Source organism: Mastigoproctus giganteus, chromosome 1 (genome assembly GCF_048544385.1).
Source record: "Mastigoproctus giganteus isolate SK-2022 chromosome 1, ASM4854438v1, whole genome shotgun sequence".
NCBI classification, from domain to species: domain Eukaryota; kingdom Metazoa; phylum Arthropoda; class Arachnida; order Uropygi; family Thelyphonidae; genus Mastigoproctus; species Mastigoproctus giganteus.
The window spans coordinates 237,561,951-237,586,876 of NC_143575.1; the positions used below are offsets into that span (position 1 = coordinate 237,561,951).

Here is a 24,926-nt window from a genome sequence, read left to right on the forward strand (position 1 = left end):
TAAAAGGAACGTGCTCTTTTAGTAAAACGGTTCTACCAGAACAATAGTAACGCTAATGCAGCACTATGTGAATAACAGAAACTTAAAGGTTTGCATAAAAGACCTTTGATGTCAACGGTGCTTCAAAAACTAATAAAGATTGAAGTGACCAGGGAGTTAGGCGTAATTCCAGACAGGAGACGACCATGTATCGGAACGCTGGTAGGGAATGAAGTGGGGGTTGCAATGGCCTCCAGAATGCGAAACACTACCAGTCAGTAGTGCCAGTGGTGTGTCAAAAGACTTCCTTGGTCTACTGTACGTAAAGTGCTTCGAATAATTTTATGCTGGCTCCTGTACAAGATTCACATAGTGTAAAAACTAAAGCAGTGGTTTTCAACCAGGTTTTCACCATTCCAAGGGTGACATGTAATTTGGATTTAAGTTTTTTAAACTTATTTTTTTTTTAAATTTATATGCTTATTTCATTATAAAAAGGTGTACAGTATCTTTTTAGTTTTGTAGTGATCTATAATTGATGTTTACTGAGTACATCTATATAAAGAATACAATTATATACTGTATATATATAATTTGTATTATGAAATGTAATTTTTATAATTATATTATTGTAATAACTATCATATAACATATATTTTTCAAATATTTTATATATATACAGAGAGAGAATTGGATCTAACAGGCAGAAAATTGAGTTGGGATGCCGCAAAACAAAATAAATTACTTAGGGGTGCCGTTATTAAAAAAAGGTTGAAAACCACTGAACTGAAGTCTTGTAATCAGCAACAACGAACAGACTTTGCTCCATGATTTCTGACTCGTATGGAACTTAACGATACACGGGCCGAATGATCTTGTGGTCTGATGAGGAACATTTCACTCTTCATGGAGCTGTAAATGCACAAAACTGCCGAATATGGGGAACTTCTCATCCATCTGCTATGCATGAAAGACCACTACAAAGTACATACGTTACAGTATGGTGTGGATTCACAGCATAGTTTATAATCGGACCATTTTTCTTTGAAGAGTCTATACCTCATGGCCTCCCCATAAGGTGCATGGTACTGCACTCTTCTAAAAGATCACATTATTCCCGCTCTGCAAGAAAGGTAATGCTTGGAGACTGTAGTGTTCATGCAAGATGGTGCCCGTCCCCAGGTTGGTCGACAAGTGAAGGAACTGCTCCATTCAACAATCAGAAATGATCGCATCATTTCTAGAGACTTTGCACAGTTCTGGCCAGCCCAATCATCAGATCTCAATCCCTGTGATTTCTGGGGTTACCTGAAAGACAAAGTTTACCATGGCGGCATGCAGGTGCTTGTCAATTTGAAAGCAAGCATTAAACAGCATGTAGCTAACATCACCAATGAGATGCTACGCGAAACAAGTGTCGCACGCAGTCCTCCATTTTCAGAATGTCATCTAAAATGAAGGCAAGCACATAGAACAATATCTGTAGAATAAGTTCTGATGTTAAAATCTAACCCTAAGTTAAGTATTTCTTCTTAGGTTTACAGTGCCAATTTCTTCCCTGGTGGCAGAAATGTGAACTACTTTTTTTTTTCTTCTACAAATCACTTCCCCACACCCTAAATAACCCCAGGGGCTCACATCTGGTGAGCAATGGGCTTGGCTCACCCAGGGTCCTGAGCTGGATATCATCATTCTTTTCTTTCTTGGTGATTCTCCTTCTCTCTCTCTCTCTCTCTCTCTCTCTCTCTCTCGAGAGAGAGAGAGAGAGAGAGAGAGAGAGAGAGAGAGAGATCTCAGGGTAACTCAGAAAATTTTTTTTTTTTTTTTTTTTGCCTGGTGCAGCAAAAGCTTCAGCTTTCTTGCATCATATGGCTGTTCCACCAACCAACTACCCCAGAGGGTAGTTGGTTGGTGGAACAGACTTCCATCCCTTGTTGTGGAAGATAGCCGAAATAAATTTAAGGCTCAGCTAGACAGGTATTTCGAACGAACGGAGGGGTGAAATGGAAGTGTTTTTTTTTCTGGCTGATGCTGCATAAGCTTGTCTTCTTGCATCATATGCCTCTACTAATGCTAATGCTAATAATGATAATGACACACCCACCGATTTTCACAGTGCTATCTCTAACAGTTTTGACACTAGGGTCTCCTGAAGAGGGAAACTTATTTTATAACCAGCCAGTATTTCCATCACTAGCAAGTTAAGCCAAATACCACATGTAAGATGAGTAACTGGGGTATGAGATAAATGGCAAATACTGTTAATGTGAGAGAATGAGAGACATACATTGCCCTACCATTAACATCCAGTAATGTTCATATCTACAAATAACCTTTACTTAAAGGAAAACTAATAATGCGTGCTGAAGCCTTTAGCCTTTATGATAGACTCGAGCTTTCCGGGAATGCTCTCCATGACTTTATTTGTAAATGTTCTCCAATATTTTCTGTCATTTGGCCTTCAAAGCGATGACCAGTTCAGCTGTATTTTGGGCAGTGTCTCCTCATGTGCACCCAATGATCCAATTCACCCTCTGGTTCTCTATAGGACTGAAGTCACAGCTCTGGGCTGGCCAGTTGAACTTTTCAGCACTATGTCCTCAAACCAGTCTATCACAACATGAGTAGTATGACAGGGAACATTGTCCTGCTGATATAGTTGTAGATCCTTCCCCAATCTGGACAATACATTATTGTCCAGATCATCTAGAAAGATCTCCATATTCGATTTTGTCCAAAACAACCAATCATCCCAAGCCAAACCACAAAAAACAGTCCCAGACCATCATGCAGCCTCCACACAACTTAACTGATACAGTCCAGCAGGTAGCTTTCCCCAGGTATCCACCACATCCAATTGTCAAACTACTAGACCATATACCATGACTTGTCACTTCAAGTTGAAGTGACAATATTTAAACACATGTCCCTCTCATCCACAATGTCTACACGTGGTCTTCCCTTGCATTGATAGGCCACATGGCTGTAAGATAAACATTTAAAACATTTTGTAATGAGGAGAATGTGCTCCCGAAACGAAGTCCACTGCAATAGATTCTCCCTTTATTTATCTATATATCTCTTAATTTTTTGGGCACTTTAAAAATCCAAGTACTTCCTTCTTTTCCTAAGGAGATAGAGCTAATAATCATTTCCTTCTTTACTTCCTCCAAACTATATCCATGTTCATTCAAATTTCTATCCCAAATCTCTTGTATAAACATCTCTTTCTGAATTACCTTTTTAACATCATAAACTATTACCTTTAATCCAGGTTTCTGTTTCTTTGGGACTTCAACTTTCAGACCAGTATCTTCCAACTTCTTATTGTTCTGCAATTCATACAAATCACTGATAAAATCCACTCCTACTAATATTGCTCTGTCTCTAATCTTTCTTGTTCTCTTTATCTTTACTTTCTTCTCAACTGGTCTTATATCCTTATTAACCACTGCTTCTGCTTGCTCACTCATGGTAGGAATGCAGTTACACTTCAGTCACAGTCCAATTTAAGTGGCTACTATGATGCAGTAACACAGGAACTGGATGCAAAAAATAATTTTGATATCATATACTTGGATTTCAGGAAAGCTTTTGTTATTGTTGCACATAATTTAACCCCAGGGGCTCACATGTGGTGAGTATGGGCTTGGCAAACCCAGGGTCCTGAGATGGATATCATCATTCTTCTCTTTCTTGGTGATTCCTTTCTACTTCTCTCTCTCTCTCTCTCTCTCTCTCTCTCTCTCTCTCTCTCTCTCTCTCTCTCTCTCTCTCTCAGGGTAACTAGGGAATTTTTTTTTGGCTGGTGTGGCATAAGCCTCAGGCTTCCTTGCACCATATGGCTAATAATAATAACAATAAACTTCTGTATGGATTTCATTTGTGTGGCACTAACAGCAAACTGCTGATGTGGATGGGGGGGGGGTTGAGTGGTAGATGACAAAGAGTGGTTGTCAATGGGCAGTGCTTCTCTGGACTACGGTTATTCGTGGCTTTTTCCGAGGTTTGGCACTGAGTGCTACAGGTGTTTTCTATATTTATTAATGATATTGATGAAGGCATATCAGATTTAATGTCTGGGTTTGAGGGTGATGCAGGTGTTAGCAGAATGGTTGAAAACAACAATGGGTCCAGCACTGAGCCCTGGAGGACACTACTAATAATATCAGTTCAAGAAGTGCAGTGCCCGTTAATAACCACTCTCTGTCTTCTTCCACTTAAGCATCCCTTTATCCATTACAGTAATTTGCCCTTAATGTCACATTGCTCCAGTTTGCACAGCAGCCTTTTACATATAACAGTATTAACAGCCTTCCTGAAATTCAAGTATGTGATGTCAAAATTCTTTTTTGCATCCAGTTCCTTGGTCACCGCATCATAGTAACCTATCATATTGGTTAGAAGAGACCAGCCCTTGACAAATCCATGCTGTGATTGCAGTATAATTGCATGTCTTTCCAAATATTACTGCATTATTTATTTAAACAGTGATTCCATTATTTTCCCTGGAACCAATGTTAAGTTAATAGGCCCGTAATTACTCATATCACCTTCTGATCCCCCTTTATGAATTGGGAATATATTTGCACATCTCCAGTCCATATACCCTGGAGTAACCAAACCCTTAGCCATAATTATGGCTAAGGGTTTGCTTACCTCCTTTGTTGCTTCTCTTAATATAATTGGATTAATTCCAACTGCCCAAGGTGCCTTTTAAGTCCATCCTCAACAATTTCTCCTCCACTCACCTTTCAGTTATCACAATCATTTAGCTCCTTGTTAAAATCTGATAAATAGCATCTCCTTCCCTAGAGAATTCCTCGTCTGAATGCAGATGCAAAATACCTATTCAATTTGCACCCTGAGCAGGATCATCAACAGTTAACCCACAGACGTGAAGCTCAATATTAACAGTAGACGTATTTGCTGTTTCTCTTTGCATTCCTTGCCCAAGACTTTTCAAAATCTGCCCTAGCTTGCCTGACCTCCTTTGTGACATAATTACAGATTAGTCCATATGTACTATAGGCTTCTGTATCACCTGAAATTTTATATGCATCCCATGCACTTTTCTTCACTGCCACGTGTCTCAAGAGTTCATCTGATATCCATTTAGGTCTAAGCCTTGAACAGTGTTTCTTTACTAATATATGAAAAGCCTAGTAGCTTCTTTGATGACTTCTCTGAATACATCCCATTTAAAATTTGCTGTTGGTAACATCATCAATTGGACCCACTGCACACAATTCAAAAACTGTCTGAGACCTCTGTAGTCACCCTTATGAAAGCAACAGCTTTTCCCTTCACCCTTGACAGTAGTTATGGCTTTAATTAAATTCCATATTAGTAAACTGTGATCGCTGCCACCAAGTGGGTCTTTTAGCTACAGATTCTTAATGTATGAAGAATCACAGCTGATAACCATATCAAAAGTACTGCTTCTTTTTGTTGCCTCACTAACATGCTGCTGCTGTACAAAATCCATCATCCAAGAAATGGATGATGGTCACTGCTTCTATTGAAATGAGCAGCAGCCTGGAAAACAAGATGCAGTGGATTCCAGAGACAGCTGGGAGTCAGAATAGGAACAGGTGCATGTATACTTGTGAATATGCATACACCAATGCTAGGAGTTTGGTAAATAAATTTTTTGATGAATTTGAGGTGTTGGTCAAAATTTCAAAGGCAGATATTTTTGAGATAACAGAGACGTGGTGTCACACAGAAATAAGGAAGGCAAAACTGGAATTTGGGGAGTACAATGTGTCCAGGAAGGATAGACAGGATAGGAAGGAAGGAGGGGTTATACTATTGGTTAAACACAAAATCCAAGGAAGTCAGCTAGTCCACATGGCTGAACAGTGCAGTGTCGAGTCAGTTTGGTGCGACATAAGCACTGGGAAAGCAAAATTGAGAGTAGGAGTGTGTTATAGGCCTAATGACTCTGATGAGTATAATAAACAATTGTACAGAGAAACAGAGTGAACCAGTAAATCAGAGTGTCTGATAATAAGGAATTTTAATTTCCCAGAGATTGACTGGAATTTGTGGGTTGGTCACTCACACACTAGCAAGGTTTTTTGTAAATTTATTGGATGATTGTTTTCTACAGCAGCATGTTCGGGAGGCAACTAGAGGGAATAATACTCTTGATCTGATTATCAGTAGCGATTCTTCATGTATTAAGAATCAGCAAATAAAGGAACCACTAGGTGGCAGTGATCATGTGCTGAAGTGGGATTTACTAAAGAGGTAACTACCATTAGGGGTAAAGTAAAATGGTTTTTGCTTTCGTAAAGGTGACTATGGTGGTCTAAGACAGTATTTAAATTCTATACGGTGGGACCAACTGATGATGTTACCAAAAACAAATTCGAAATGGGAAGCATTCAAAGAATTAATCTGAAGCTACTAGGCTTTTCATACCGACTAAGAAATATTGTTCAAGATTTAGGCCTAAATGGATGTCAGATGAATTAATTAGACATGTGGCAGAGAAGAAAAATGCATGGGATGCATATAAATTAACAGGAGACATGGAAGCCTATGATAGATATAAGCTGGTCTGTAACCAAGTCACAAAGGAGGTTAGGCAGGCAAAGGCAGATTATGAGAAATCTTTGGCAAAAGATGCAAAGAAAAACAGCAAAGTGTTCTTTACCTATGTAAACTCTAGAAGAAAGGGTATGAATCAGATTGGTCCACTTAATATTGATGGTTCAACTGTTGATGATCCTGTTCAGGTAGAGAATACTGGACGATCCTAACCATGCAGCCAACACGCTTGAATCTCTTTCTCACAAACAACCCTTCTAAGCACGGTCGAAGTGAGTGGTCATTTGGGCACCTCAGATCACAACTTGGTGATTGTCTCTTCTCAAACAGAGCCTTTACCTCATGGCTATTCTCAACCTCTTATTGTTTGGCATTACAACAATGCAATGCAATGCAAAATGGGATGATCTGAGAGATTACCTTTCTTCTTTTCCTTGGTCATATTACTGTTTCAAAACTTCTGATGTCAACGTTTGCTCAGACCGTGTCAGTGAAATTATTCTTGTAGGAATGGAATCCTTTATTTCACACTCCACTTTAAAATCTCGTCCTTTATCTAAACCTTGGTTTTTCAATAAATGTGCTAGCGCTGTTCAAGAGAAGAACATTGCATATCGTAATTGACTTATTTCTAAATCTTCATTTTCATTTTCTGCCTACACCAAAGCTCGCAACAATTGTAAAGCAGTTATTAATTAGTCCAAACTAGATTTTGAACAGGCTAAGAGTATAAAATTGTTTATTGCCCTAATGGTAGACGAGCATTCTGGTCTCTTGCCAAAGCTATTGGCCGCAACTTCTGCCCATCTCTGTTCCCACCTCTGTCAAAACCAGATGGTTCTGTTGTCCCTTCAGCCAAGGATAAAGCTGACCTGCTAGCATCCCATTTTTCTTCCAACTAATGTATTAATGATCTTGGTAAAACACATCCCAACATGCTCCATTCAATGACTCCTGTGGTCTTCCGGCAAAAGGATATCAGAAGGATTTTGACGAATCTTGATGCTTAGAAAGCTCCAGGTCCTGATGGTATTTCTCCACTAGTTCTTAAAACCTGTGCTCCTGAACTTACTGCTGTTTTTTGCGGCCTTTTTTCACTTTCTGATTCCAAAGGTGTTTTTCCTTCTGCTTGGAAATTTGCTCATATCCAGCCCATTCCTGGGAGGTGACAAATCCCTCCCATCCAATTACCATCCCATTGCAATTACTTCTACTCTTCTTAAAGTAAGGGAGAAACCAATTATCCGCCAACTCTTAAACTACTTAGAAACCTTCCGTCTGATCAACGATCACCAATATGGATTCCGTCAGTGTCGATCCACTGGTGATATTCTGGCTTATGTTACCCATTTATGGACAAATTCAATGGAAAAGTTTGGGGAAACAGAAGCAGTTGCGCTAGACATCTCAAAGGCTTTCGATCGTGTTTGGCATAAAGGTCTCCTAAACAAGCTTCCATCTTTTGGTTTACCAACTGCTTTTTGTAACTGGTTATCCAGTTTTCTGTCTGATCGCTCACTGAGGGCGATGGTAGATGGCTCTCTGTCTTCTAACATTTCCACTAATGCTAGTGTTCCCCGAGGTTCAGTTCTTTCCTCCACTCTATAAATGACCTTCTTCCATTGACTGGAAATCCTATCCATAGTTTGCCAATGATAGCGCATTGCATTCCACTTTACATTTAGATAAACCTTGCCCTGCTCAATCAGCTTCAACTTCTTGAATATCCGCTACCAATTCTTTAATTACCGATCAAGGTAATTCTACAGTGGGGCAAAGACAAACAACTTAGTTGATTTGTCTACTAAAATCAACATTCCTAACAGGTGTGATTACATTGTGTATTTTCCAACACAATCTATCGTGAATAGGTATTCTCCAATTTTTTCCCTGATAACAATATCATAAACTATTAAAATATATATATTACATTCATAACAATAAAGCTAGTTTTTTATTGGAACTTAACCGGTTGTGTAGAACAGTTTTCTTACTAAACAATTTGGCTACTAAGAGATATCTTATTGATACACCCTCCCCCTATAAACAATATTACTAAGTACTGCAGTACTAAAATATATTCATACAGTAACTAGCAAAAAAAAAAACATAAAAACAACTCATAACAGAATTTATAATGCTTCATCATCATCAACCATTTTCAATCCACTGCAGGATGAAGGGCCTCTCCAGCAACGTTCCAGTTCCTTCTGTTTTGGGCAATGGCAATCCATTTATTACCCACAAACTCATGAATTTCATCTGTCCATCTCTGTCTTTGTCTTCCACGTTTGCTTCTAGCTCTACTTGGATGCTAGAAGAAAACGTGGTAGAAGAAAAGGTAGTGTTCTCATATATTTTCTTCAAAATGATAATATATGGGGTATCTATGCCTTGTCTTTCCAGTGCCCGAAACATTGCCTTATGCTGTATGGAGTCAAATGTCTTTTTCATAATCCACAAATGCCAGGCATAATGGTGTTTTAAATTCATTTGCTTTCTCCATTCTGTTATTCTATTAGTCCATCTGTCATCATGTCTTCGAGCTATGTGTCCTGCCCAAGATCATTTTATTCTTTAGTTTTGATAAGAATGTCCTTTACTTGAGTTTTCTGACTAATCCATGTGTTTCTCTTCTTATCTAACAGTCTGATTTCCAATATAATTCGTTCCATTCTTCACTGTGCAGTTCTCCACTTCTCTTCCATTCTTTTAACGAGAGCCCAAGTTTCACTTCCATAAGTCATGGTGGATAGTATACATTGGTTCATTATTTTACGTTTCAGACATATTTGGATATTGCTGCTCAGTATGACTATATTTTCAGAATGCTATCCATCCAAAATTTATTCTTCTCTTGACTTCCAGCCATTTATCATTATTACAGCTGATGACTTGTCCCAGATAAGTATATGACTCCACGTTTCAATTACTGCTCCTTCAATCATTATATCCCTTTCTATGGCATACTTGTTCATCATTACTTTTGTTTTAACCATATTCATCTTTAGTCCAAAATCCTTACTAACTCTGCATAACTGATTAAGATTTTCCTCTAATTCTTTGGGATCGTGGCTTATGACCATAATGTCATCTGCAAATTGTAAATGATTTAGGTACTCTCCATTCACGGTGACTCCTTTCTGCGACCAGTCTAATCTTCTGAAAGCTTCCTCAAGGGCAGCAGTAAACAGCTTCAGAGATATTGTGTCTCCTTGTCGAACTCCATTCTCAATTTTAAATTTGCTACTGTCTTTGTCTGGTCTAATAAAGGAGGTAGCATTCTCATATATTTTCTTCAAAATCATAATATATGGGGTATCTATGCCTTGTCTTTCCAGTGCCTGAAACATTGCCTTATGCTGTATGGAGTCAAATGCCTTTTCATAATCCACAAATGCCAAGCATAATGGTGTTTTATATTCATTTGCTTTCTCCATTAGCTGTGATATTACGTGAAGGTGATCCATAGTTGAGAATCCTATCCTAAAGCCAGCTTGCTCTTTTGGTTGAATCTCATCAAGTATTCTTTCTAATCTGTTAGTAATGACCCTTGTGAACAACTTGTAGATGTGAGATAACAAGCTAATTGGTCTATAATTTCCAATATCCAATTTATCTCCTTTCTTATGCCGCAAAACTATGATTGCATTATTCCACTCCTTAGGCATCACACCTTTTCTAATGCATTTTGTGAAGAGTCTTGCCAGTTTTTTTGCCATGTCTCTTCCTCCCAATTTTAACAACTCTAGAGTAACTTCATCGTCCCCTGGGCTTTCTGATTCTTCATTTTCTTCAAAGCATGTTCTACCTCATCAGGAAGAATATCGGGTATGTTATATGTGCCACTAATTTGCAATCCATCTTCTCCACTGCTGGCATCACTCCCTCGCTCTTGTATAATTCTCTATAGTAGTCTTCTGCTATTTGAATTATGCTTTTTCTGCTATTTATAAGTACACTATCGATATTCTTCAGTTTCAGTATCATTTGTCTTTCTGTATTACTGCTGATTTAAGCTCTTTATTTTCCCTTAATGCATGTTCTACTTTTCTTGTGTTAAATCTTCTTATGTCCTCTCTGAGTCTCTTTCTTAGGGCTTTGCACCACTCAGCATACTAAATTTTCTACTTGTCAGTGTTTATCTTGCTTTTCATTTGTCGTCTTCAGTTCATCATGACAAGTGATTCTTGTCTAATTTTTTCTTCTTTGGATTTATTTTTACCTATAGGTTCATGGGCTTCATCACTTTCAGAAAATTGTAATATTTCTTGTCGATATCTTGGTCTTGAGCTGTCTGCAGAAGCTCAAACTTGTTCTTAAGTTCCAGTACATACTGCTTTTTCTCCTCTTCTATTATCTCAAATACCTTCGTATTATTTACTCCAGTGTATACTTATATTTACTCCAGTGTATACTTATATTTACTCCTAGTAAATATTTATTATTTACTAGGTGGCAGTGATCACAGTGTACTGATGTGGGATTTACTTAAAGATATAATTACAATCAGGGGTAAAGGAAAGGGTTTTTGCTTCCGTAAAGGTGAGTACAGTGGTCTCAGACAGTTTTTAAATTCTGTACAGTGGGATCAACTGGGATGTTACCAACAGTAAATTCTTAAGTGGAAAGCATTCAAGGAATTAATCGTGGAAGCTACTAAAAGTTTCATACCTATTAAGAAATATTATTCAAGGTTTAGGCCTAAATGGTTATCAAATGAACTAATGAGACACGTGACAGAGAAGAAAAATGCATGGGATGCATATAAATTATCAAGTGACTCAGAAGCCTATGGCAGATATAAGCTAGTCTGTAATCAGGTCAAAAAAGGAGGTTAGGCAGGCGAAGGCAGATCACGAGAAATCTTTGGCAAAAGATGCTAAGAAAAACAGCAAGGATTCCTTTACTTATATAAACTCTAAAAGGAAGGGGATGAATCTGATTGGTCCACTTGATATCGATGGTTCCGCTGTTGATGATCCTGCTCAGATAGCAAACAAACTGAACGAGTATTTTGCATCTACATTCACACATGAGGAGTTATTAAGGGAGGAAAATGCCAGATGTTTGTGAAACTGTAACAGGGTACTTAATGATTCTGTAATTACTGAGAGCAAAGTGGAGGAGAAATTGTTGAAGTTAAACATAAGAAAGCAACTGGGGTGGATGGGATTTATCCAGTTATACTAAAGGAGGCAGGCAAAGCAACTAAGCAAACACTTGGCCATAATTATGAGAGCATCCTTGGACTCAGGGGAGGTCCCCACGGACTGGAGATGTGCAAATGTATCCCCAATTTACAAAGGGGGATCGAAGGGTGACACGAGTAATTACAGACCAGTTAGTTTAACTTCAGTTTTGGATAAAATAATGGAGTCACTGGTTAAAGATGCATTGCAGGATCATCTAGACAAGACTGCAGCAATAATTCAGACACAGCATGGGTTTGTTAAGGGAAAGTCTTTTCTGACAAATTTGATTGGTTATTATGATGTGTTTACAAAGGAACTGGATGCAAAAAATAATTTTGATATCATATATTTGTATTTCAGGAAAGCTTTTGACACTGTTGCGCATGGAAGACTATTGTACAAATTGGAGCAGAATGGTATTACGGGTAAATTGCTACAATGGATAAAAGGATGGTTGAGTTGGAGAAGACAGAGGGTAGTAATTAATGGGTGCTGCTCTTCGTGGACTAATGTTATTAGTGGAGTCCCACAGGGTTCGGTGTTGGGTCCTCTGTTGTTTTGTATATTTATCAATGATATTGATAAATATTTATCAATGATACAAAGGTTGGCAGGATTGTTAATGACAGTAATGGCAGTGTGCTACTGCAACAGGATCTAGATAATTTGGGCAGATGGGCTAAGAAGTGGCAACTGATGTTTAACCTTGACAAATGCAAAGTACTGCATATGGGTAGAAGTAACCCCAGAGAAACATACAAACTGTGTGGTACTACACTTAAGATGGTAGAAAATGAAAAAGACCTGGGAGTAATTGTGCAGTCAGATTTGAAGTTTTCTGAGCAATGCAGACAGGCTGCCAGGGCAGGTCATGGGGTTTTGTCAATGATATATAGGAATTTTGCTAGCAGGGAAAGGGAGGTGATTGTCCCTCTGTATAAGGCAATGGTCAGGCCACGCCTTGAGTACTGTGTACAGGTTTGGAGGCCTCATTTTAGGATGTCGATTTGCTTGAGCGTGTACAGAGAAAGGCAACAAGATTGGTGAGGGGAATGAAGGGATCCTCTTACCAAGAGAGGCTTAAGTTCTGCAAATTGTATTGGCTGGAGACTAGGCACCTGCGCGGTGATCTGATTGAGGTGTATAAGGCCCTGAATGGGTTGAACATGCTGAATTCTGATGGGATCCTTCACTTGTTCAGATTACGAACCTAAGGGGGCATAAATTCAAATTAAGAAAAGACAGATGTAGAATAGATGTGCGGAAATTTGCCTTTAGCCAGCGGGTGGTTAATTGTTGGAACAAACTTCCATCTGTCGTGGAAGTTGATAGGTTAAATAAATTTAAGGAGGAACTGGACAGGTATTTGGAGGGAATGGTGTGATTTTTTTTTTTTTTTTTTTGGCTGATGCTGCATAAGCTCGCACACTTGCATCACATGCCACTACTACTACTAGGGTCAGTTTTTTTCCTTTCTTTTCGTACATCTATATCAAGTGTGTATCTTACCATTCTGTAATAATTTCCAACATTTACTTTGTTCAAGACGGTAACATCATTCACAATATATCTTCTGTTAGTGAGGATGAAGCCGATTTCATTATTTGTTAATCCATTTCAGCGATTCCATGTCCACTTTCTGTTCACCCTTTTCTTGAAAAAAAAAAGTGTTCATTACTGACAATCCTCTAGATTCTGCAAATTCCACAAGTCTTTCAGCTCTCATTTCTTTCATCCATTCCAAAATTTCCTATAGTTCCCCTTTCTGTGCTGTTTTGTCTCTTTCCAACCTTAGCATTGAAGTCCCCCATAATGATAGTGTAGTCGGGTTTTCTGCTCATCAAGAAGACTCAATTTCGGTGTACATTTCTTCTACCTCTTCATCATCGTGGCTCAATGTTGGTGCATAAATCATTATAACCTTTAGCTTGTACCTCTTAGAAATCCTGAGTAGTAGTAGTAGTAGTAGTCTTGACACCCTTGGTGATGTACTTTTGAAATCCAAAATGTTGTTTTTTATATCTTTATGGGCCAGAAAGCCAACTCCATCTTCACTCCTTTCACTGTTTCCATTGGTATACAGCAGATTTCCACTTGATAAACTTATAAGTGATTCATTTCTTCTTCTTGTTTCAGCCAAACCGATAATATTCCAATTCACATTTTCTAATTCCTTTTCCAGCTCTAATATCCTGTCTTCACCGATGAGCAAACTTACATTGTAACAGGCCAAGTTCAGTTTCCGTGCATGGCAGCCTGGTCGTACCCAGAGATTCTTAGCACCCTCTGATTCCACTCTGATCCTCTCGCTGCCGTAAGAGGGGGAGTAAAAGCCGCTGGGGACTGAGGGCCATTTGTTTCGTTGTACTGTCATTTGCTGGAAGGTTTGGTCTTTTCCTCTTCACGCTAACCAGGCATCTTAAAGAGAACCACTCTACATGTTCGTTGGCATCTAAGTGACGTAACAGGACTTAATAACAGGACCTTCTTTGCACTCTTGAAAGGGTGCAAAGAAGGGTAACTCGCCTGGTGAGATCGGCAAAAGGGCGTCCTTATGAAGAAAGACTTCGAATATGTGGGTTGCAGAGTTTGGAAACTAGACACCTTAGAGGAGATTTGATTGAGGTGTTTAAGGCTCTGAGAGGCATCAGTAAACTGAATGAGGACAAAATTTTCAAGATTATAAATGATGCTAGAACTAGGGGACATAAATTCAAGTTACGCGGGGAAATGTTTAGATTGGACTGCAGGAAGTTTTATTTTAGCCAGCGAGTTATAAATTACTGGAATAAGTTGCCTTCATGGGTGGTAGAGGCCGACAGTTTGGGGAAATTCAAAGGTCATCTGGATAGTACTTTCGGGTAAGGGAAGCGCATAGGATGATAGGATTAATTTCCTTTTTATTTAATTTTTAATTTCATTTTATTATTTTTATTTCTTTATTAATTATTATTATTTATTTATTTAATTTTTGTTTTTATCATTGTTTTGTTCGGATTTTTTTTTTTTTTTTTTTGGCTGGTGCAGCATAAGCCATAGGCTTTCTTGCACCATACGGCCGTTACTAATACTAATACTAATATCAAGAAGGTGTGCATGAGTGGATTTTAGGGAGGGAGGGAGGCAGGCCAACCAGACTTCTGCTAAATCTTCTAAGATAGAAAGATATTGGATCCATCAGTGTTTTAGACTGAGTGTCTGGTAACACACAGAATGCCTGTTTCCCCTCTAAGCCCCTTATATTTGCTGCTTTATAATGCTTATAAAGCAGCAAGTATGATTTTCGCTCTCTCTCTCAGTTTTTTTTTTCAAGAGTAATTCAGCGGATTCAGTTCATTTTAAAAACAAAATATCACATTCTTAATTCATTTAATTCATTTTAAAAATAAAATATCACATTCTTAAAGGCTAGTAATACTGGTTCACTTGATATCAATGGTTCGACTGTTGATGATCCTGCTCAGAGACAAACTGAATGATTATTTTGCAACTACATTCACATGTGAGGAATTCTGTAAGGAACAGGAGGACAGAAGCTTATTGAACTCTAACAAGGAACTAAATTATTTTGTAATAACTGAGAGCAAAGTGGAGGAGAGATTGCTGAAGTTAAACATAACAAAGGCACCTGGGGTGGATTGGTATCTATCCAGTTATATTAAAGGTGGTGGCAAAGGAAGTAAGCCTACTCAGCCATAATTTTGAGAGCACCTTTGGACTCAGGGGTGGTCCCCACAGACTGCAGATGTGCAAATTAGCATTAGCATTAATAGAGGCATATGATGCAAGAAAGCAAGTTTATACAGCATCAGTCAAAAAAAAAAAAAAAAAACCATCCCATTTCACCCATACGCTCCAAATGTTTGTCTTTTTTTTTTTTTTTTTTTATGTGAACCCCAAACACGAGAGGTATTAGAACCTATAGTACTTAGTACCGTGCTTGGGTTGGAGGTTGAGAAGACGAAAGAAGATATTTGTTGACATTGGACTTGAACTTCTGTAGTTTATAATTTTCAGGAAATATGTATGAAGGAAGGTTGTTCCAGAAAACGGCAGTTGAATGAATAAATGAGGAAGATGAAAAGTTGGTTCTGTGGGTTTGAAGTTGGACAGTAAATGGATGTTGGCTGGTGGCGGCAAGTGTTCGGACTGTTTTGAAAGAGAGAGAGAGAGAGAGCGGGAATTATAGAAGCCAATTCAGAAGAACAGTGCCCATGGAAGTATCTGTAGAAGAGGCATGCAGCAGAAACAGTGCGTCTATGAGAAAGCAAGTGGAGAGACTCTGTTAGAGATGAATCATTAATTAACCTAACTGCCCTCTTCTGAATGGAATCAAGAAGCCTGAGAGAGGTTTTGGGGGCACCACCCCAGATGTGGGAACAATATTCCATGGCAGGATGGATTTGCGATTTATACAGAGTGAGCAGCTGTTTGGAAGAAAAGTAACGCCGAGAGCGAAAGAGAAAACCAAGTTTTTTAGATGCAGAGGAAGCAATATTTGTAATGTGCTTGTGCCAAGAGAGATTAGAAGTCAGGGTAATCCCCAAAAGAGACATATCATTTTGCCTTGAAATCGGAGTGTCACTAAAGATAAGCATAGGAGCAGAAGAAGTCTAGCTATGCCTTCAATTTATTTAAGCTGTCAACTTCTACAACAACAGATGGAAGTTTGTTCCAACAATTAACTACCCGCTGGCTAAAGGAAAATTTAAGCACACCTAATATACAACTGTCTTTCTTCAAAATTTCAATTTATGTCCCCTCAGGCGATTAATCTGAGCAAGACGAAGAATCCCATCAGCATTGAGCTTCCTCAAACCATTTATTCCACCTCAATCAGATCACCTTGCAAGTGCCTAGTCTACAGACACTGTAATTTGTAAAACTTAAGTCTTTCTTCGTAAGTGCAACCCTTTATTCCATTCACTAATCTTGTTGCCCTTCTCTGTACTCGTTTCAGCAGCTCTACATCATTCCTAAAATGAGGTCGCTAGACCTGTATACAATACTCAAGGTGTGGCCTGACCATTGCCTTATACAAGGGGTTAATCACCTCCTTATGACCAAACCACAAGTTCCAGTCAATATCTGGGAAATTAAAATCCCCCATTATAAGAAAATTTGATTTACTGGTCCACTTTATTTCTCCATACAGTTGCTCATTATACTCATCAGAGTCATTAGGCCTATAACACACCCCTACTCTCAATTTTGCCTTGCCAGTGCTTATGTCACAACAAACTGACTCAACACTGCACTGTTCACCCATGTCAACTGGCTACACTTCCTTAGATTTCATGTGTTTCTTAACTAATAGCATAGCCCCTCCTCTCTTCCTATCATATCTATCCTTTCTGTATACATTGTACTCCCTAAATTCCAATTCTGCATTCTTTATATCTGTGTGACACAAGGTCTCTGATATTCCAACAATATCTGCCTTTGATGTTTTAACCAACCCTCAAATTAATCAAAATTTATTAACTAAACCCTTAGCATTGGTGTACACGCAAATATACATGCACTTGTTCTTATCCTTAGCTACTCTAACAGAGTTCATGTATTTACTTGTTCCAATGTATCCCCCATTCACAAAGGGGGGATCAAAGGGTGACACTCGTAATTACAGACCTGTTAATTTAACTTCTATTCCTGGAAAAATAATGGAGTCAGTAGTTAAAGAAGCACTGCAGGATCGTCTAGACAAGACTGCAGTAATAATTCAGACACAGAATGGATTTGTTAGAGGGAAGTCTTTTCTGACTAATCTGATTGGATACTATGATGTGGTCACAAAGGAACTGGATGCAAAAAATAATTTTGATATCATATACTTTGATTTCTGGAAAGCTTTTGATATTCATCTAAGTTTCTTGCGATGACCGACTAACTGGTTAAAATAAATTTTATTAAAATAAATAAATTATATATACATAAGATAAAACAGATAAAATAAAAATGTTAAAATAGTCTGGTAGAAGATTGAAAGACCGGGTTTCTGAAAATGAGGTAACTCTGCTAACCACTAATTTTCAACATTCCGCAGTCGCCACACATTATTGGGTTGAGCAGCACAATCTTGATCACCAACGGGATATTGAAATCACCAACTAATCATGTGATTACCGCCAGCACTTATGGCTTGAAGAACTGCACATAGCGACCAATAATAGTACTATGAATCCCACAAGGGGAGTGCACTTACACTTATTATAGAATGTACTGTGTTGCAGTGCGATGAGCGCTGACAGTCATCACATGTACATAATTCTGTTCTACCGACACCAGACTCGTGATACATGATCATGCCCAGCTAACTTTTGCAATTGTAACCATCAATATATACTGAACTACACCATTCAATGACTAGTTAATGAAGAGGCACTTAGTCTAGAAAGCTTCTATGTATTTTAGCGCTTTTATTATATTATATTTTAGCACTTTTATCTTATTGTATTTTAACACTTTTATCTTGGTGGAACAGACTTCCATCCCTTGTCGTGGAAGTTGATAGCCTAAATAAGTTTAAGGCTCAGCTGGACAGGTATTTTGAACGAACAGAGGGGTGAAGTGGAAGTGGTTTCTTTTCTTTTTTTTTTTTTTTTTTTTTTTTCTTTTGGCTGATGCTGCATAAGGTTGCTTTCTTGCATCAAATGCCTCTACTAATGCTAATGCTAATCTTATTTTATCCCTGTTTTATCTTATGTATATAACATTTCTTTATTTTAATAAAATTTATTTTAACCAGTTAGTCAGTTGTCGCAAGAAACTTCTATGATATGCAACCCAACACGCAAGGGCTGTTTTCGAAAGCTTTTGATACTGTTTCACATAGAAGAAGACTACTGTACAAACTGGAGCAGTATGCCATTAAGAGCAAGTTGCTACAATGGATAAATGGATGGTTGAGTGGTAGAAGACAGAGAGTGGTAATCAATGGACACTGTTCTTTGTGGACTGATGTTATTAGTGGATTCCCCCCCCCAGGGTTCAGTGTTGGCCCATTGTTGTTTTCTATATTTATCAATGATATTGATGAAGGTATATCAGGCTTAATATCAAAGTTTGCAGATGACACAAAGGCTGAAAGGGTTGTTAATGACAGTATATGGCTGCAACAGGATCTAGAAAAGTTGGGCAGATGGACTGAGAACTGAAGTGGCAACTGAAGTTTAACATTGACAAATGCAAAGTACTGCATATGGGTAGCAGTAGCCCCAGAGAAATGTACTAACTGTGTGGTACTACACTCAGGGTAGTGGAGAATGAAAATAACCTGGGAGTAATTGTGCAGTCAGATATTATTCTGAGCAGTGCAGACAGGCTGCCAGAGAAGGTCATAGGATCTTGTCAATGATATACGGGAATTTTGCTAGCAGGAATAAGGAGATGATTATCCCTTTGCATAAGGCCACAGCTTGAATACTGCGTACAAGTCTGGAGGTCTCAATTTAGGAAGGATGTAGAGTTGCTAGAACCAGTACAGAGAAGGGCAACAAAGGGGTGCTCTTACCAAAAAAGGCTTAAGTTCTCTAAATTGCAGCATCTGGAAGACTAGGCACCTGCAAAGTGATCTGATTGAGGTGTACAAGGCCTTGAATGGTTTAAGCAGGCTCAATGCTGATGGGATTCTTCCTCTTGCTCAGATTACTCATCTTGGAAACAAATTCAAATTGAGGAATGACAGTTGTAGAATAGATGCGAGGAAATTTGCCTTTAGCCAGCAGGTAGTTAATTGCTGGACTAAACTTACATCTGTTGTTGTGGAAATTGATAACTTAAATAAATTCAAAGAACTGGACAAACGTTTTGAGCGAATGGATGAGGTTGAAATGGGAACTTTTTTTTTTCCCCCCTGATGCTGCATAAGCTTGCTTCTTTGCATCATATGCCTTTACTAATACTACTACGAATATGAACAAAGAATGTTCTCCAAAAACAATATTCTCAAATATCTATCAAATAATGACAATGCTGAAAAACTGTTGTTTAAATTAAACAGGAATTCCTTCAAAACCTAAAGATACTTTTCTAAACAAATTTAATAAATGCATTAAATATTATAGTACTAAATTACCTAATGAAATAAGATTTAGAATTATGAAATTTATTATTTCTACAAAAAAAAGCTAACAGTTCTTTAACAAAATTACATACCTCTCATATTGTAGTTCTTCATCTATACTAAAAAAGTGGGTCTGCAGCGTTGATCGTGGTTTGGTTGTGGTGCGTAGCGTTGCAAAATATAAACGGCCTAGAAAATAAACAAATTATTCAAAACATAAATTCATAAATATATTCCTGAATAAAATTAGAGATTCAGAATAAGCAATTCTAACAATGTTAACTGTGATTGTCTAAATATATGATATATTTGGGCTCTATAAATGAAATGAACTTAGATGATTATAATAATCAGGTATAAGAATATTTTTCTTTTTGTAATTTAAAATATGAAAAGTTCTGCAACTTGCAGTACACTAACTGTCATTCATGGCGGCTTAGTTGGCATAATACATCATCTCCAATCATAGACAAGGAGTGTATTCACTCCTTGTCTATGATTGGAGGAATTTGTTGGGCCCTTCAATCAGGACTGTAATCAGCTGATATTTTAGATGGAGGGACCAGATTTTTCCCTGTGATTTATTCTGAGTCTTTCTAGATAACTCACTGGCAGATCGACACAATATGCATATCAGCCTGAGAATACACAAACACGCAGCGGACAAAAGACGCATGGCCCGTATTGAGACTAATCGCCCAATATGGGAGGGAGTGAAGAAAATCAATTTGGGCACCTGTTAGGTGGCACACAAGGCTATGTTTGTTACAATCAGGGTTATGATCACTGTTGGGTTAAAATAAACGTGTATATTGTGGGGGGGGTTTTTTGTTTTTTTTTTTGCCTGATGCTATATAAGCTTGCTTCCTTGCATCATTTTCCAGTACTAATAATATATATCATTATTTAACAACACATCACAATGAAAAACGGCACCAGAGCTAAGAGCTCACATGTCTCACATCACTTAAAAACTTTTTTTTAAGTGATATGAGGCACAAAAAACTCGGTGCTGATTGCTTAGCCCTACTGTACCACCTAAAAATCAGAGCTAGTATGGCAGGTTGCCACCCCTGCCCAAGGGATTCGGATCTTCTACTGTCTATAAAAAGCTTTAATCACATATTATTATACAACTCCACCAATGTAAATATATAATATTGTACAATTAAAAACTTCCATACATATGGAAAATAAAACTCTCATATCCCTCATAAATTGTAGCAAAAAACTGCAAATATAACACAAAATGTTTTGAACAAACAAAAAGCTCATTTGCCTCCATGACAGCCATAATCCTCTATACACTCTCTCAAGTCATTATAAAAAGCAATTTCTAATTAAATCCATGTATCTTCCTGTTCTCCACATACACAATTACTACTATCTGTAACCAAAGCTCAAAAAGCCTAGCTGTTTTTCTCTTAATGTGTATATTACATAAAATCTGCAACTCGGGTATAGAAGCCTATGTGCAGAAGGATGTGGATCTATTGGGACTGGTGCAGAGAAGTGCAACAAGATTAGTAACAGGAACAAAATGGCGCTCTTACCAGAAAAGGCTTCAGTTCTGCATATTGCAGTATCTGGAGAGCAGACATCTATCTGCAAGAAGATCTAAATGAAATGTTTAAGGCTCTGAATGGACTGAATAAGCCCATTACTGATGAAATCCTTCTTCTTGCTCTGACTATACACACACAAGGGGCACAAATTCAAACTGAGGAAGGATTGCAGGATAGATGTACAGAAACTTGTCTTCAGTCAGCAGTTAGCTGATTGTTGGAACAAACCCCCAACAATCAACTAACTGGTGTTGTAAGAAGTTGGTAGTTTGATTAAATTTAAGGAAGAACTAGAAAAACTTAAATGGGATGGACAGGTGATATGGTAAGTGTTGGGTTTTTTGCTGTTGCTGTATAAGCTTGCTTTCTTACATCATTTGGCCACTGCTAATATTGATACTAAATAATATACAATAAACTGTAAAAAAATAAATAAATAAAAGGGTCATTCCATGTCAGGTGGCCTAGGGGTCCCTGCTCAACTATATTCACTTTTGTTGAAACTTGGTGTAGATGTTTAAACAGGTTTCAAATGAAGCTGTGCAAAATTTCAGTTCAAAATATAGTACGCTTGAGGAACCAGCACCTTTTTTTGTGGAGGTCACTTGTGTTACACAGAATAAATCACAAAAACTTTTCAAAACAATGGTGAGAGGTAATGCTCTGAAAGTTGGTATACCTAGTTAACTTTTGGCAGAGAATGCAAAACTTTTGGTGTCCAGGCTCAAAAACCTTCACATTTTTTTACAATACGGTCTAAAACTGGTACCAAAAATTTGTCGCAACAAATTTAAGCAAGACTTTTGAAAGTCATAACTTTGAAATAAAAATCTTTGGTACCTTCTTCTTTGGACATTCCACTTACCACTGCATGAATTCAGCCTAACTAAATATCAGCTCTTATACTTGTTTTCTGGGCTAAGATATTTTCTTCAAAGATTGACTCAAAATTTGAAAGTCAAATTTGACCTATCTTAAGGGGCAAATATCTTAATGTGGGCCACCTTCAATTCTCGATTTTGGCACCACTGGAAAGAGCAGAGTTTCAGCTACAAGGATCATGGTTTATCTGTTTTGTGTCTTCGCACTTAAGGCCTTAAAATTAAGCCTAAACATCAAGTAGTTTTATGTGCTGTATTGTTATTTTGTGAGATCTTTTTTGTTGCAGAATACTTCCTTAATCCTGCCTAATGTTTAGAATAACCAAGAAAGAGTATATTCTAGAATTCTGGAATATTCTAAAAGAATACACAAAAATTATAGAATATTCTACAATTCTGGAATATTCTAGAGTTCCAGAACATTCTAGAATATTCTTGAATTCCAAAAAAAAAAAAACTGATGAACATTCTAGAACTCTGGAATATTCTGGAATCATACAAAAAATTATAAATTGCTGATATTTGAACCACACTGTTATTAATGTGTTTTATCTTCATGATGTTTATTTTGTTGGTTTATTTTGTTCCTCTATTTTTTATTGTTTGACTGTAATAAAGTTAAAGTTTTCATTGCTTGCAGAAACATCCACTTATTAGTCAGCATGAAAGCCATGGAATCAGAAGATTTTGCTGTAGATGAGCTGGACTAATGCACCATCAGTCATATGGATAATTCTAAATATCATATGCTATCTATACATGCAAAACTGGGTTAAAATTATTTAAAGAATTTGAATTTGAAGAACAACAGCTGATAGGTCTATGTTATGGATTAAAATTGGGTGAAGAAGACAATGTCTACATCATGAGGCTTTTGACAAAATTTGAATTTTTGGCAGTGTTCACGTTGCAATCCTTTCCAGAAGAAAAATCATATGGTGAAAAAAAGTTTACAACCAATTGATTTGTCAATTGCAGACTACCTGAAAGACCTAACAAAAGTAGACATAAAACCAGGCCAGAAGCTGTGCCCATCATGCCGAAAAGGGTCTAACAGCCAAAAAGCAGCAACGGGAACATCAACTTCATCTGGATCTGACCATGATGACAAAATGCATGTGACTGAAAGCTTGAACACAAGTTTGATGGCTACTGGTATTTCTCCTCTGAAATTTCAGCAAATGGCTAAGAGAAACTCATAAGGCTATGCCAAAATGAAGGCAAGTCAAGTACAAGATGTAATTGCCAGTAAAATTTCTTCTATTGGTGGCTTCGATCCAAATGACATCATCGAGCCAAGTGCAAGTCATCAGTGTGGAAGCTGCTTAGATTACAATGAGCTGCTGAAAGAATTGAAAGAAAAGTTGATGGTATCAAGTCATTAATAAAAAAACCTTCAAATATTAACACTAGCTCTAGTTAGTTGGCTCATAAAGAAAACAATGAAAGAGTTTAGTGTCTCAGAAAGAATGGTCAAGAAAATAAAACTTAAAGCAGAAGAAGGAATCATGGCCATACCTGGAAAAAAGCAAGGAAAAAAGCTTTCTGAGCAAGTAAAGCAAAAGGTTATGGAATTTTTTGAAGATGATGAATTTAGTCGGATATGCCCTAGAAAGAAAGATTACATTTCCATTAGAAATGCAGATGGAATAAAAATGCAAATATGACTACTTAGCAACTTGAAGGAAATGTTTAACTTATCAAGATAGAAATGGATCTGACATTGGATTTTCTAAATTTTGTGAACTTCGACAAGTGGTGTGTCACAGTTGGTTCACCAGGAACACATTCTGTATGCACAATCCATCAAAATGTCAAGTTAATGCTAGCAGAAAGTCCTGTTGAATATGATTACAAGGTTCTCATTGGTAAAACAGTCTGTGATTTGGAGTCAAAAGATTGTATGCTTCATCGGTGTGAAAAATGTCCAGGAATAGATGAATTAAAAAGATTTCTAGAGAATATTTTTGAAAACAATGAACCAGAATATATTATTGAATTCAAGCAATGGATACACACTGACAGAGATACACTGGACACAAAGCAATTAACAACAGAAGATTTTATTGAAGAGTTGAGTACAAAAATATTTAACCTTTCCTGTCATCACTACATTGCTAAACATCAAAGCTACCATTTGAAGCCAACAAAGGAAAGCCTAATCAGAATTGGTCATCTTGACGGATTTTGCAGAAAATTATTCATTTGTTGTGCAAGATGCTGTTCAAGGGTTCCACTGGGAGAATAGCCAGGCTACATTACATACATTTGTCATTAGCATTAGTAGAGGCATACGATGCAAGAAAGCAAGCTTATGCAGAATCAGCCAAAAAAAAAAAAAAAAAAAAAAACCTCTCATTTCTCCCTTCTATTCGTGCCTGTCCAGCTCAGCCTTAAATTTATTTAGGCTATCAACTTCCAAAACAAAAGATGGAAGTCTGTTTCACCAATCAACTACCCGCTGGCTAAAAGCAAATTTCCGCACATCTATTCTACAACTGTCTTTCCACAATTTGAAACTGTTCCTCCCCTCAACCTAAGCAAGAGGAAGAATCCCATCAGCATCTTTTTTTTTTTTTTTTATGTGAACCCCAAACGAGAGGTATTAGAACCTATAGTACTTAGTACCGTGCTTGGGTTGGAGGTTGAGAAGACGAAAGAAGATATTTGTTGACATTGGACT

At 37.6% G+C, this 24,926-nt stretch overlaps 1 protein-coding gene across 1 annotated transcript in view; it reads right to left on the bottom strand.

Annotated features, from left to right (window-relative positions):
• The window catches only part of LOC150091667 (dual specificity protein phosphatase CDC14C-like), a 481,702-nt gene that overhangs the window by 403,269 nt on the left and 53,507 nt on the right, over positions 1-24,926 (bottom strand). Inside the window, exon 2 of the mRNA XM_090385065.1 lies at positions 19,890-19,986. Within this exon, the coding sequence (XP_090241191.1) occupies positions 19,890-19,986 (97 nt within the window). The remainder of the gene's footprint in view (positions 1-19,889; positions 19,987-24,926) is intronic.